The sequence below is a fragment of the Scleropages formosus genome, chromosome 23 (assembly GCF_900964775.1).
Source record: "Scleropages formosus chromosome 23, fSclFor1.1, whole genome shotgun sequence".
NCBI classification, from domain to species: Eukaryota; Metazoa; Chordata; class Actinopteri; order Osteoglossiformes; family Osteoglossidae; genus Scleropages; species Scleropages formosus.
In genome coordinates, this window is record NC_041828.1 from 1,443,507 (window position 1) to 1,458,164 (window position 14,658).

General features: G+C 55.4%; 2 protein-coding genes across 3 annotated transcripts; both read right to left on the minus strand.

The window, feature by feature from the left end:
* Nucleotides 1-568: 568 nt before the first annotated feature.
* Nucleotides 569-9,079, minus strand: tfap2e (transcription factor AP-2 epsilon). 2 transcript variants are annotated; one of them, XM_029248347.1, is made up of 7 exons: nt 9,035-9,079; nt 6,468-6,923; nt 4,119-4,173; nt 2,453-2,684; nt 2,199-2,317; nt 1,950-2,088; nt 569-1,163 (listed from the first exon to the last, which is right to left on the minus strand). In XM_029248347.1, exons 1-7 carry the CDS (start codon nt 9,077-9,079, stop codon nt 902-904), a joined length of 1,308 nt encoding a protein of 435 aa, XP_029104180.1. In that variant the 3' UTR covers nt 569-901. The 2 variants fall into 2 exon arrangements, with proteins under 2 accessions (XP_029104180.1, XP_029104181.1); XM_029248348.1 differs by lacking the exon at nt 9,035-9,079 and adding an exon at nt 8,262-8,578.
* Nucleotides 9,080-10,356: 1,277 nt separating this feature from the next.
* On the minus strand, nt 10,357-14,637 carry ncdn (neurochondrin). Its single transcript, XM_029248167.1, is given in 8 exon segments — nt 10,357-10,930; nt 11,021-11,163; nt 11,251-11,466; nt 11,553-11,797; nt 11,912-12,177; nt 12,180-13,116; nt 13,268-13,488; nt 14,389-14,637. Coding segments are annotated over 8 exon segments (2,493 nt in total). The 5' UTR covers nt 14,432-14,637; the 3' UTR covers nt 10,357-10,508.
* Between the last annotated feature and the right edge of the window lie 21 nt (nt 14,638-14,658).

The following is a 14,658-nucleotide window of genomic DNA, read 5'->3' on the forward strand; positions in this document are numbered from 1 at the left end:
CCTGCAGGCAGAGGAGGAGAGAACAGTCCCACTGAGTGTTGTGGGGGTGGGATGGGGTGGGGGTGGAGTGGAACCTGAAGAAGTGGGGGTGGAGGTCAGGTGTGTGTGTGTGTGTGTGTGTGTGTGGTGGCTTTGGATAAGGGCTGCATGTTGGGTGACCGGCGATGCAGTCCAGTATTGATACTGGGGGGTTGGCAGCACTCGGCTGCGTTGCCCCCACGGTGTCTTCTGCCCATGTGGGTGAGTGAAGGTGGTGGAGCCCAGGGAGGAGACACCCCCCAGACGCAGCGTGACGCCATCAGAACGGAAGTGAGAGGGTCGCGTCTTTGCAGGTGTCTCCCTCTTTCTCTCCGGTTTCGACTGGTATTTTTCAGTTGCCGACATCGTCCATCGAGAAAAGATTCGCTACGTCGTATCTCCTTTGTTTGCACCGTTTTCATAAAAGACGAAGCAATGGCATGTTTTTTCCAAAATCGGGTTCTGGGTGACGCTCCCAATGAGGACAAAACACAACCTGGATGGACCACCGTCTTTCTTTAATAATATATTACATTTATATTGTGGCGCACTAATAATAATAAAGATACAACAATAAGTACAAAAACATTTTTTAACAGATTGAAATACTTAAAATAGACAAATTGAGCCCCTGCTCAAACCTCCGCTGCGTTCTGGAGCCCAGTCCGAGTAGGAGCGTGGGTGTGTGGCGGAGAGCAGCGTCCGCGGCGGTGTCGCACCCGAGCCCAGGATGCAGCCGTGGGCGTCGTGTCAGCGCCCGTCGCTACGAAGGACACCCCCGGGGACACGTCTGTTCGGGAGCGACGCGTCCACCTGGGGTCACCCGCCTGCGGAAGCGCGAGCGTGAGGGGGGCTGGAGCGGAGCCCCTCCTCCCCCCGGCGTTTACTTGCGGTGTTTGAGGTCCTTCTCGTGGAGGCCTTTGGCTCCAGCCTCACCTTTGTCCAGCAGCTTGAGCGCCTCCAGCAGGTAGCTCTGGAAGGCGGAGAGCGCGGCGCAGATGGCCGGTGTGCCGAAGCCGTGCGTCAGCAGACTGAAGTGGGTCAGGCTGCTCTGCACGCCGGGCTCCAGGCACGGGTTGGGCCGCCCCGCACCCAGCGGAGAGCGGTCCTGGGACATGAGGTCCATGAACTCCTTGCAGATCTGCCTGCGAAGGCAAGCGGTCGCGGTCAGTGGGGGAGTTGCGAGGCAGCGGTCGTGGGGGCGAGTGCGCTAATCCTCACCAGGAGGTCCGCAAAATCCACGGTGAAGGGCCAAATGTGTACCGGCAGCATCGCTGTGTTGGAGGGGGTGTGCGCGTGTGTGTGCGTGCACGCGTGTAAGGCTTCACGCTGAGACCAAAGGCACCGTGCGGGGAAAAAAGGGGTTCGGATCCCCCATGCGGAGCCTGGTCTTCAATGCGAAGAAGCAGCAGAGCCTCCGACCCGGAATGTGGAGAGGAAGTCGGCAGGGATCGCGGTTGGGCACCAAATCTACGGCGCCTCTGCCAAACGGTGGCATTAACATCGCCGAATGATAAATGTGCGTGACGCATCGCCTGAAAGCAGAACACGCGTGTTCCTGGAGAGCGGCTGCGTCCCCTGCGAGAACACGCAGCAGCCTCCTGGGAGCAGAGCGGATCGGGGGCAACCGTGGCGTGCTTAGCGAGCGACTTACACTGCTTAACGGCGTGTCGGAAACACACTCGCTGTGTTCATCCTGACCTGTTTCCTGGTCTTAAACGATCCGGTTAACAGCTCTTGTAAAGCCAGAGTTTCCCTGAACGAGCAGCGTTTGAGTGCAGTTCAAGAGCATTTCTACTGGAAGTCTGCAGACAGGCACGCACGCAGGCACGCGGAGCCTCCGAAAGCGGGAGAGGGGTCGTTGAAGGGCGTAAAAGTGCAACCTGTGGTCTTCAGGTAGAACCCATGATGTTCTGGCGCCGGAGACTCACTTGGTGGCCAGCAGCATGCTGCGTCGCGCCGGCAGCTGATCGGGGTCGCTTTGCCGGCACAGGTACTCTGCCGCGGCCCTCGCTGGGAACTCCGTCTCACACACGTAGCCAAAGTCGCGCGCCAGGTGTACCGCCTCGCCTGGGGGCGGGGAGGGAACACGGGAGAGAAACCAATATCCCTCTGGCCTTCAGCAGGGAGACCCGCGGTGGCGGCGGCCTGTGGCGCCGGGCTGTGCGCGTGTGACTCACCCTCGACCAAAGCGGTCAGCAGCGTGACGTTGGCGGCCTTGCGTCGGCCAGCTGGCAGGTTCAGGCCGATCTTCTCCAGACGGTCCCTCAAGCAGCGCCCGCCGTTCTTCGATTTGGCCCTGGGAGGGAACAGGCACCTGTACACCTGTCCTTCACACAGCTACGCAGGTGTGTCGTGTCCCAGCCCAGCCTGCCCAACTCTGTCACACGCACGCATGCACGCACACACACGCACACACAGCACCGCTGCTCACCTGCGCAGGACTCCGCCCAGCAGGGAGGCGTTGAGGCACTCGGGGGGGGCCAGTCGCCGCTGCACCTCCCCCACCGTCACCTTGTACTTGGAGGTGGAGCTGAGGAGGGACAGACGGCCTGGGACGGAGCAGAAGACCTCGGCCGGGTTCGACACCCCCCCCAGGCCCAAGCCCTCCTTGCTGAGGGAAAGGGCGGAGAGGGCAGAGCCGTTGAGCTTGGATGGGACGGGTACTGGAGGGGCGGGGTGGGGCAGGGCAGGGGGAGAGAGACATGTTCAAACCCATAAATTGATGTCACTGCACTTCCTGTGAAACACATTTAAATGCTGAAAAATCCATTTGCTTCACACACCTTGTATGCAGTAATATCTACGGATCATCATCAATAACTGCTCCAGTCCAGCACAGCGCTGTGAGGCACAAGCGCCACCCGCTGCGCCACCGTGCAGCCCTGAAATAATAGATCCGCGGCTGCACCTGTTCGGGATGTGATTCTGTTCTATTCTTTCATTTTTATTTTCCACAAACTCGGAAAATTCCCTGAAGTGCGCGTGCCAAAAACAGGAGGGAGGGGGTGCGAACACACTGTCCCGTTCGGAGCTGGAGGACCTCGCGGAGATGCGTCGCCTCCCAGAATGCTAATTAGTTTGTTAAAGATTAAGTTGTGTGGGCCACTAATCGGGCCGCTTGCGTGGCCGTGGGTTGGGGTTTAGATCGGTGTGTGTGTGTGTGTGTGTGTGTGTGTGTGAGGGGACAACAATGCGGCAATATTAATAACGCGGCAGAGCTCCGCGCCAGGTCTGCGCGCACGTCCACGGGAAGCGCATCTCGCCGCCCCCCCCCCAACCCCCCAACCCCCCAACCCACACCGTTTTGTTTTCTGGCCCATTGTCGGCCGTTAAAGGCGGAACAGAGCCGCCTGTGGAAGCTCCGTGGGCGGCGCGCTTTTGTGCGGCGCCCCGTGGCGCAGGGCCGCGCTGCGCGCCGCCGATCCGCGCGCACGGGCACAGGCACAAGCACAGGCACGGGCACAGGAGAAAGCGCTAAGCCGTCCCCGCAGATCCGCTTATTCGTGTGGGTTTCCGTTTGTTCTCCTTCCCCAAATCCTCGCCACGGAGTCTCTTCCATAATTGATACGTTCTGTTCCCGGGCAAATGATCCATAATGCGCGCGCCGCACTCGGACGTGGAAACGTTCAGCGCGGGTTCCACGCGCATCTCGTGGATAAGTGCTGTATGCGCGCGCGCGCGCGCGCTCAGACACGACAGATGAAGTGGAAATTAAATGACAGTTATTTACTGATTTCTTTTGGGGCGAATAGTGGGCAGCGTGGCACATACATTTTGGGAGAAACGCAGCAGATTTTAATTTAGGGCTCGGGTCGGTGGTGAGTAGCGCTCTCTCTCTCTCTCTCTCACACACACACACACACAGAGTCCAAGCCCCCCCCCCCCTTGTTTCCCATCCTCCATCTCTCACATGACCATGAAGCGCAGCCCTTGGGCTCCGAACCCAGCGCTCAAGGAGCCCTTGGCTGGAAGTAAAATTAAACTGAAAAATTTATCACAGTGTTTGCTCGCGCGCGTGCACGAGATGGAGGCTGGAGCTCGTGCTGGTTTCTCCGCCATGCCTGCGTTCTGAGCTCTTTTCTGCCTCTTTCACTCACCTTTCTTGATGACCGAGTGGTCCAGGATGCCCAGCGCTGAGCCCTCCTCCGTTGCCTGCAACACACACACACACACACACACACACACACACACGCGCGCACTGAAGGGCAAGGTCCACGCGTGGGGCTGTTCATTGGGTCACTGGGTCACACAAGGCAGCGGGCGGGTGTGTTCGGGGTTCAGAGGGCCGCTCAATCCGTGTGTTGTATGTTGCATGTGAGCAGTGTGTCACAAGGGCTCCCCTTCATCCCGAAACACACTCTCGTGGCGCTCCTCGCGCTGCCTGCGCTGTGACACAAGTGCGAGCCGCGCCTTTCAGTTCTTTTAAATTTAAATTCTTTTCATCATTTCATCTGTTTCTGTTCCTACTCATCTGAGAAGCATAAACGTTTTTATTGCACTTTTAGCAATCTTAAGTAAATAAATCCAATAATTGTATGCGTTTCAATAATAATAGTCAAATAATACCAGCAGCTAGGATAAATAGATATAATGAAAAGTACATGTACTCAATGAAAGCGACTGTAAATCATTTTAAATTATTAGTCTCGTCGTTTCCTGCCGCTGCCTTTATTGAAATGTTTGCGCAGATAAGAAGAAAAGAAAAACTGTGATTATAGTCAAACTGAGACGGACGGATTTTTAGCCAGTTGTGTTCAATACATTAATATCAATTTCACTTGTTTAAAATCTAGTAAAATATTCCACTTGACAAGGCTGATAATAAAGATGCGGGTAAATGACCAGGTTTCACGCTGAATGACAGTTTAACCGGATCAAAAACCCGCCACCAGTGTTGCAAACCGATGTGCAACAGAGGAATAAAAATATGATTTATAACCGAATTTCTAACTTCTTCGGTCCTTCGCAACTCCTGGTTCATCCTCTTGGAAAACCAAGAAATGCAGGAAAAAAAAAACAAAAATAAACAAACAAACAAACAAAAAATTAAAAAGCGTGGCGTTCTAAACATCCCTGCTAAAATAGTTTATTTATGTTGTGGTGTTTTTATTTTTTATTTTCCGGTATTTCTGTTTATTTTTCGGATATACGGCTTCGTTACGGCTGATTTCCTGCTAATCCCTGAATTAATCATTTCAATGGAGACAATATTAAACATTAAAGGATTTTTCAGGCTTTTATAACCACGGAAGACACGAAAAATACCGAATGTACAATTAAAACATTAAAACAAAGTTGCAGTCAATTTTCGTAACAAGAAAGGAGCGAAACGATTTACGAAATAAAACCGCAGGTAAAGAGAAAATATCACATTTATTGAACTGGTACTTATTTTAATTTAATAGGCCGATTCGAAATATATTTTCATATTTACGCGTCGATTCGTTGGTAATTATTCTAAATGGCTAATAAATTGTCCACATTTAATATTTTTGATGTTTAAATTTAATATTATTTAATATTTTATATTTTCAGTCGTGCAGTCTGTAGGTTTCTACGTTCTGCCAATAACGTGCACATTTATATAAAATATATATATATATACTCACACAAATATATGTATTTCATGAAGTTTCAGACTTTGTCAGTTAGGTGATCAACGGTCCGATATCGATTTCGATCGGCGCGCGCCGCGATCACAGTTAATTAGAGCCCAGTTAAGGGGCTCGAGGACATAAGATAAGATAAGATAAGATAAAGGGGAGATGAGAAGCGAGCGCAAGAGCTCGAGGACCGCGGTTAAAAAGTACAAAGAGCGGCCCCGCGCCGGGAGACACGCGCTGCCACGCGGACGCGGGTGGGGAGCGCTGCGGGTGGGGGGGAACCCACAGTATGACAGTGGCAGAATGAAATGCAAAAAGTGTATTTTACAGTAAGAGTGACGTAAGTGTCATGTATAAAAGAAAGTGAGACCGTTTGTAACATTTTCTATCGTCATGATTTTATAATACTGTATAAATAATTGGTCTTTTATATGTGGAAAAAAAGTATGTTCTTCTGTCTTTAAGCATTTTGGCCAAGTGACAAGTTAGAGCGTTAGAGAGGACTCAACTTTACACTTTACATTACAACGCAACTTCACACTGGTTTACCTATTTATGCGTCATCTTACCGTACGAGTTCGGGGTAAAGGAGCTCGTTCGATGATCACTTATAAACGATTTTACGTTTACGTTCCTTCATTTATCAGACACTTTTATCCAAAGCGACTCCCAGTGAACACTGTGTAGCGTTAGGAGGCCACACCTTCTTCACCAGGGTAAATCACGCTGCTGGACACTGCACCCTAATCAGGAGTACAGGGGAGCTCTGAAGATGCACTAGGAGACAATGATGCTGATGCTGATGCTGATGATGACGACGACGACGACGAAGAGATGACTCACCTGCACGTTCTCCAGGGCCTGGTGACCCACCGCGTGCATGAGGGGCCCTTCCCCCAGCGCCGCCGCCCCTTCCCCCAGCCCGTGCAGGAGACGGGGGACCCCGGGGTATTCCCGCCGGGGGTCGAGGCTCAGCGCCCGGTGCGACTGCGGCAGCAGGGCGCCCTCCTCCGGCCGGGAGCGCTGCGGGGGCCAGGCCGGCTGCTGGTGCTGGTGCACGGCGTTGATGGACGGGTACGGGTCCGGCAGGTGCGGGTAGCCGGGCTCCTGGCCCTGGCTGTAGGAGAGCGGCGGCTGCGGGTACGGCGGGGGGAAGTAGGGCGGCTGGAAGTCCGAGGCCGGAGTGTGGCAGAGCGGGGGCGCCGAGGAGTAGGCCGCCTGGTTGAGCGAGGACAGCTGGGAGGAGAGCTGCGAGAGCCGGGCGCCCGGGGGGGAAGCGGAGAGCCCGTCGGAGCGCTCCTGCGCCGGTCGAGGGAGACGGCGAGAGCGTTAGGAAAATATATTTTAAATGATAAGAAGGGGATATTAATGACACGATCAATAAAGGACCGAGTCAGTGGGACAGCTCCTGTAGGAAAAAGGAATTGTAGCAGCCACAACGTGAGCACAACATGAGCGTAACGTGACCATAACGTGACCATAACGTGACCATAACATGACCATAACATGACCATAAGAGTGTAACTCGTAAGCAGCCGTCGGAGCGATCCTGGAGGGAGGGGTGACGGTAAAATCACAGTAACAGCGCAATAACTTAGTGGCAGCAATACTGAGCAGAATTACGCAGAGCCTGGAGTGAGGAGCAGGCGGCGATAAAACATAGTAACACAACAACATACTGTACATAGAAAAAGGAGCGATGGAGATGTAACTGTTAGAAAACGGTCTCGATCCCACATCCACCTGTATCGAACTGGTCGGAAAAAAATTATTCGGGATCTTGTGCGGCGCAGAACTTGCGGTAAACGGACAAATGGAATCGAGCCACACGTTTGCCTCACTCAATAATTGTTCCTTTTCAACTTCTCCGTTTCAGAATCTTAAAATAGTAAAGCGAATTGTTCTTTGTTTATTAGAATTAAGTTTTTAAAACAGTATACATACAGTAGTAATGTATGAACGTCTCAGGGTGTGACTGAAACGGACAAATATTCACGGTTCATAATCATTTCACAAGTTTTAAGAGCCCAGAGGAATGTCAGTCGCGTTTATTTTAAATTACATGCCATGGTTTTTAAATATGTATCCTTAAAGAAATAGTTAAACGGTTGGTTTGTTTCATCTTCACTTCGTTTAATTTTGCTGTTCGTTCTGGTGTCACACACACACGATGGAGCGAATGGAGTGAAGCGGGGTTACATTTCACGGACTCATTTCGATTCTGTGCACCAAAATGGACCAAAGTGGACCAAAGTGGACCAAGGAGGACCCGCGGATTGGACCCAAACTGACCGCTGCACGGAGTATGTTGGGTCGCACGTTCGCACTTCAGTGACATTAACGACGCGCGGTGTTCATTCCCGAAATGACACGATTGTAACAACATCTGCACTTTGTCACCTTCATCACGCATCAAGTCCGTTCAAATGAAAATGTTACACGTGTTTATTCACGTGCGTAAGGGCGCGATTCCTTCTAACGACAGCGAGTTTACACACATTTTACGCGCACACACACTTCACACACACTGGGCTGGCGCTGCTTCAGGTGCTGCGGGGTGCCTGGTCAGTTGCCTTCCGGTTAAAGAAGAGCCCGTTGGAGAAGAGGTGGTCCGGGGTCCGGGGTGCGAGGACTCACCATGCTGGAGTACGTGTGGACCAACATCTGGAGCGCCGAGCAGCCGCGCCTCGAACTGCGCCTTTCACTATGAATATCAGCGACGACTGTTAAAAGAGTCGAGTTCTCACTGAAAGAGCGCCGAAGTTAGACCCCCGAGCTCCTTCCGGCGCGCACGAGATCATCCATGGATGGAGGCGCGAGCTCAGCCCGTGTCAATTCATCCCGCGCGCTGCCGACTGTGCACGTGCAGTGGCGGATGACGATGGACGATGATGGAGGTTGGAGGATGCTGGTCAGCACGCCGTGGAGGATCGAGTGTCCCCACGCGCCCCGCACGCGCGCTACTTATAGTGTCCCCTGCGCGCGCTTCACGCGGCAGTGGGAGGGGGCTGCATGCTGGGGGGTGGGGGGGAGATCTGTCCTTCTTAAAGGGGACACTTGTCCTTCTTTATCTCCATCGCTCTGCAGGGGGGTTGTTGCCGAAATGACCTTAGTCCACAGTCATCGTTTCCTTTTCGCACTCAGTAGAAAGAGATACAAAGTAACGGCGAAGGTGGCGAAAGGAAACACGAGGACAAAGTTCTCGACTCCTTCAGAACAAGATGATCAACGCGGAGAAGGGCGCCGAGGACCCCCCCCCCCCAAGCCCCACATGGGAGGGAAGAGGCACTTTTTGTTTGAAGGACTCCAGCAGACCCCCCCATCCCACCCTTTATGTCCCCTGTTTCTTTGCTCGCTTTCGTTGGCGACACTCGCAGGTAATTGCGAGAACAAGAAAAAGTGATTTTTACCTGCAGGCAGTGAGGCTCGGTCTTGGTCCGGGACTTCCACAGCATGGCGGGGGCGGTGGAGGACAGTGGGACAGGAGGAGGAGGACAGGTGGAGGTGGGCTCGAGGACGGACGGACGGACGGACGGACGGACGAGTCTGCGGGAGCGCGCCGCACGAGCGCAAGGTGCCAAGCGGAGTGCGCGGGGTGAAGAGACGATGCACGAGTTTTATAGACAGAATAAAGGGTAGTTGGTGGGGGGGGGGGGGGGGGGGGGGGGAGCGGAGTGGAGGGGAGGGGAGGGTTCGAGGGATGATGCTCTAGGTGCCGTGACGGGGTGAAGGTTTGGCACCCGGGCTGCTGGGGGCGACACTTCGTCAGAAGATGCGAACAGAACGCAGATTGTTAAGATGATTGCGCGCAGTGGCCACGCGCGTGGAAAGTGCCGCGAGGGACTTTGTCACAGGAATCAAAACCAGAAGTCCCGCGAGGGCTGAACATCTGGGGAAATCTGGGGACATCGAGAGCCCAAAAGCTGAAAGCAAGCCTGCGCAGACACACAGGGTGTGTGTGTGTGTGTGTGAGATCGACGCTGGCTGCTGCTAACATCCTGTATATCAGTACGATTAAACAGGGCGACACGGTGGCGCAGCGGCCTCACAGAACCTGGACTGTGGGTTTGGACTCGGTCCCGAACCGGCTCAGTGGGTGTGGAGTTCGCCTGTTCTCGTCGTGCCTGCGTGGTTTTCCCCCCATAGTCCAAAGAGATGTGTTTCTGATGACTCTAAAGAGCCCGTACTGTGTGTGCGCGCGCGCGCGATTGCCCCGGAATAGGCTCCGTGCTACCGCAACCCTCCCCTGGACGAACACTTATTGCCTCTAAACAGATGAACAATTAAACAATTGATCCCTTTAACACCAATTCCTCACTCTTTTGTTTAAAGATGCGTAAGTGTGACGATGCCCTCTGCTCGATTGTACGACTACACCAGGGCTGTAACCCCACAACCTTCCTCGTCGTCGGCGTCGGGCTGCAGCTCTGCTGCCCTCGTGCGGATGCAGCTCGCACTCGCAGCGGTATCTGCACACTCCTTGACGGCTTCCTCCCCCTATGGCGTCACCGTTTCCATGGTGACATTAACAAACGGCGTCGCACGTGATCACTGCTGTTCCTGGGACTCCAACTCGAAATACGCAGAGCGTAAAAGATCCCCGGAGCGCGGTGACGTCACAGGAGACGAGCGAACTTCGACCCTGGGCTCCTCTCTGGCACCCTGGGGACTCAGGGTGGAGCGCAGCGCCATCTCAAGGACACGGGCAGGTGAACGACGAGTCCGGTGCCAGTGAAAATACATCTTTATTCTTACAAAAAGTGTTTCACAGCCCAGAGAAATCAACTGCAGGGGAACACACAAAAAATAAGTGTGGCTTTGTGTGTCAACCAACACCCAGCGGAGACAGACGGCCACCGCACTCTCCGTGTGCGTGTCTGTGCGTCACTCTGCTAGACAACCCTGCAGCCGAGCCATGCTCCGCAAGGGTCCCCCAGAGCAGTCCGACACACAGGCCGCGATGTCCCCCCTGCACAGCGGGCAGTGGTGCGCGAGCGCCATCAGCACCTCCTCCAGCACCTCCTGGCTGTGGCTGCGTGGCAGCGCGGAGCAGGAGCTCAGGAGCGCCAGCGTCTCGGCCAGCCAGCCCCCGTCCCGGGCCAGAGCCACCACCCAGGGCTGGACCCCCGCGCACGCCGCTAGCGCCTGGTACCCCAGCGCCCACAGCTGGTGCGTCTCATCCCACCACTCCTCCCACGCCGGGCTCACCCTTGCCGGCCCACCTCCCGCGTCCGGCCCACTGAGCGCCCCGGACAGGAAGCGCAGTGCCGTGGAAAAGAAGCGGCGCAGCACTGGATCGACGGGACCTGCGAGAGCAAACGGCCATCAGCAGGGGGCAGGGAGCAGACACCCCACTCCCACATGTATCATGTCATAAGCTACGAAGCTGCACACACCTGTAGAGACAGGTATGGTCCTGCCAATCATGAGCCCCAGGGTGCACACATTGGCTGCCAGCACCAGGAGGCGGGGCTTGTGCAGCAGCGAAGGAAGCATGTCACTCAGCAGGGACTGGAGAGCTCTGAAGCACGGTTCCTCCCTGCGGGAGCGAAGGGCAGCAGTCAGTCGGCGGTTTGGCCGAGAGGAAGGGCACTGTGATGACAATCAGGGTCAGCGAGGAAGTCACCTGATGAGCGCGGTCTCCGTCACAGCCAAGTTGAGCAGCGCCGAACAGGCAGTCTCCATGCTGGAGTCACGGCTCCCCACCTTCCCCCCCTGCGCCTTCATGTAGTGCCAGCTGCGGCCCAGGAACTCGACGAGCAGCGCGTGGGTCTCCAGCGTCAGCAGCACCCGCCTTGGCTCCTCCTCCGCAGTCAGGTGGCACAGCGCTGGGAGCAGGTACCTGGGCAGAAGCGGCAAGACGTTGGGGCATCGAACGGCGAAGGACGACTCGGGCCCTCGGACCTTAACTGACGCGTGTCTCGCTACCTCAGCGCGTTCTCGCCCCTCCAGGCTCCGCCCCTCGGCCCGTCCGCCACCGACATGTTCGACATCCAGCGGATCAAGCCCCCGCCAGGCTCCTGCGCCTCCAGCAGCCCCCGGACATAGCTGACGAGGGTGGGCAGAAGGGCCGTGACCTCCTTCCGGAGACAGGAGGTCTCCTCGGCGAGCCAGGCGCAGAGAGCACGGAACGAGGCGAAGACAAAGGGGTCGCCGTGGCGACTTATGTCAACCTGCAGGAAGAGGTTTCACATTCTTCTTGGTACAACTTGCGCACGCACACACGCACACACGCACACACGCACACACGCACACACGCACACACAGCTGCCGCGCTTCCCTCTCACCTGCTGCAGGTAGTAGATGACGGCTGAGAAGGCCTCTTCCAGGGCGCCCAGCACCTGCCTGCTCTGCTGCAGGCTGAGCCCGGTGAGGGCTGCCCTCTGCTGGGCCGAGTTGGGCTCCGGCTCCGGGCGGCACGCCTGCTCCATGGCCGCCTCCATGATGCGGTAGCAGGCCGTGACCGTGTTCCGTTGCCGCGGCAACAGCTCGGTTCCCGGAGGCTCCTCCAGGGCCATGCGCACCTCCACGCAGGCCCGGTTCACCAGCAGGAGCAGAACTTGGGCGAACCCACAGGCTCCCAGCCAAAGAGGTCCAACACGCACGCAGAGAGCACCAGAACCTCTCCCAGCTGGGCTGGAGCGATCTTGGCTTGCACGAGGGGCCTGAGCGCGCCCCACAGTCGGGATCCGACCTCCTGCAGCTCTCTCTCGGCGCTCTCTGGCACCCCGTCGCAAGGGGGGAGGAACTGCGCCATTAGGGCGCACATGTCGAGGCGGCTGTGGTCTGACGCCTGGCAGAAGTCGGTGGCAAGGCCGGTCAGCAGCGAGGACAGCTCGGCCGGGTGTCTGCTCCAGGCCGCGGGCCCGACGCGGCTGGACAGCAGGTGGCCCAGCAACGGCACTCCCATCTGGCGGCTCTGAGGAAGTTTTCGGGCTGCGGCTCTGCAGAGCGCCGGCACCGCCCCTCGGGCCAGCAGCTTCTCGGGGCCTTGAGCCGAAGCGCACACAGCACTCAGGACGCTGTAGCAGTCGATGGCCACCACCTCATCCAGCTGAGCGCACTCTCCTTCCTCCGCATCCCGGCATCCATTTCCATCTTTGGCCTTTGCGACGAGACCAAAGCCCGCAGAATCCCCTTCTCCCGACCCGTCTGCGCGGTGTGCCTGCGGCGCTAGCTTTCCTTCTGCGTCCGTTTTGGCCTGGGATGGTTCCCGGTTCTGAGGAGCCGGGCCGAGCCCCTCCGACAGAAGGGTCAGCAGCAGCGGGACGGTCCTGAGGAGCTGGGGATGGGCCGCCATGGCGGGGACGCTGCTCAGGGCCGACAGAAGGGAGGAGCCCAGGGACAGCATATCTTCGGGGGACAGAGCCGACCCGGCACTGGTCTGCATGGCTGTCATGAGCAGGCGAGCAGGAAGAGCCAAGCCAACCGCGTCGAACAGGCGCTGGAGCGTGGCTCTGTCCAACTGGTTGGCTGGACACAGCCGTGTGATCTGGACAAAGAGAGAGGGATGAAGACCTGCACTGGAAACGGAGATGGTTTACCATGAAGCGCTTTACCCCCTTTATTCAATAAAAAAAAAAAAAAACAACCCTCATTCAGACACAAGTAGCGGAGAAGTCGGGCAGCAGGACTCTTCCTACCACAAGAAGGGCGGCCAGCGTCTGGCTGTCATTCTGGGCCTGGGTGAGCATGTCCAGACAGCGCTCCAGCAGCTCCTGCTTGTCAGCAGACAGTCCTCGCCTCTCAGCTCCACCGTCGGCCGCATCCTCTTCGCTGCCCGGGAGGCTGGTGGTACCGCCATCCGTCGAGCCCCCTGTTCCTGCCATCGTCTCCTCAGATGTGCAACAGGAGACATTCAAAGCTACAAAAACAAGCCTATTAACAGAACTGCAGAAGCCTACAAACAGCCACATATTAACTTGTGCCCTACTAGTAAACAGCTTCTTCAGGAGAGTGTGACACTTACGGAAGGGAGGTGAAGTCGATGTGTGCGTTTCCGCATCGAGTTCTGGACCTGGTGCCCAATACTTACTGAACCCGATCAGTCGCTACAACCCAGAAAGAGTGCTGTGCTCCTCCACCTCTGTATGCTGGTTGGTCCCACTCATAAGGGTCCAAAACACCACAGGTTCTTAGTTTTGCCATGGATGGGGCAGAATGAGCCCCCTCTCCCCCTCAGAGCTGCTGAATCCCTCCCATCAACACCATCTACTATGATTATCTATGCATTTCATATCTGAATGTCACTTCCGTAGGTGCTACTGGAAGGATGTGAACCAGCAAGGTGGTGTGGCTCTCTCTCACACACACACACACACACACACACACACACACACACACACACACAAGCTGTGTGTCCATAGTCCCGTGTGTGTGTCTAAAGCTCTTTGTTATCGATGATGCACTTTCGTTTACTCAGAACTAAATGTGGATGTGTTTCATACACAAACACCGATCATGTGCTGTTCATACTTACTCTCGGTGTCCTAAACTGAGTCGGACTAGGGTAAGAAGCACTTTTACACTATTACAGCTGGGAAGCTGCACAGAATGAACAGACACGTTGTTTTTTTTTTAAAAAAAGGACTCAGTCTGAGAGCTGGACATTTTCCCACATCACTTTGATTAAGACATTTCTGCACCACTCTCTGCTGCGTTTCTCTCAGACCCCCCAGCCACATATTTAATTTAGGTTAAAAAAAAAAAAAAACCTAAAAACATCCAGAAATCAACGCGTATTTGCGTACAGGGACATATTTACCATGATGTTCTGCCCTCGCCGACTGTTCTTCCAAACAGCGCATGTATGGGACTAGTCTCCCATTAAAATCCACGAGTCAAACCAGTCTGCGCGTGTTTTCAGCACTATGTTTACTGTTTAAACTCCGAACTCGTGCGTAACGTGTCGGAACAGCCTTATGCGTGTAAAACGTGGCATTTAAACAGCGTGCGAAGAGACGTTACAGACCACGTACCTGTCACGACTGCGCAGGTCTACCAACCTCGCCGTAAACAGCCAATCAGCGAATGG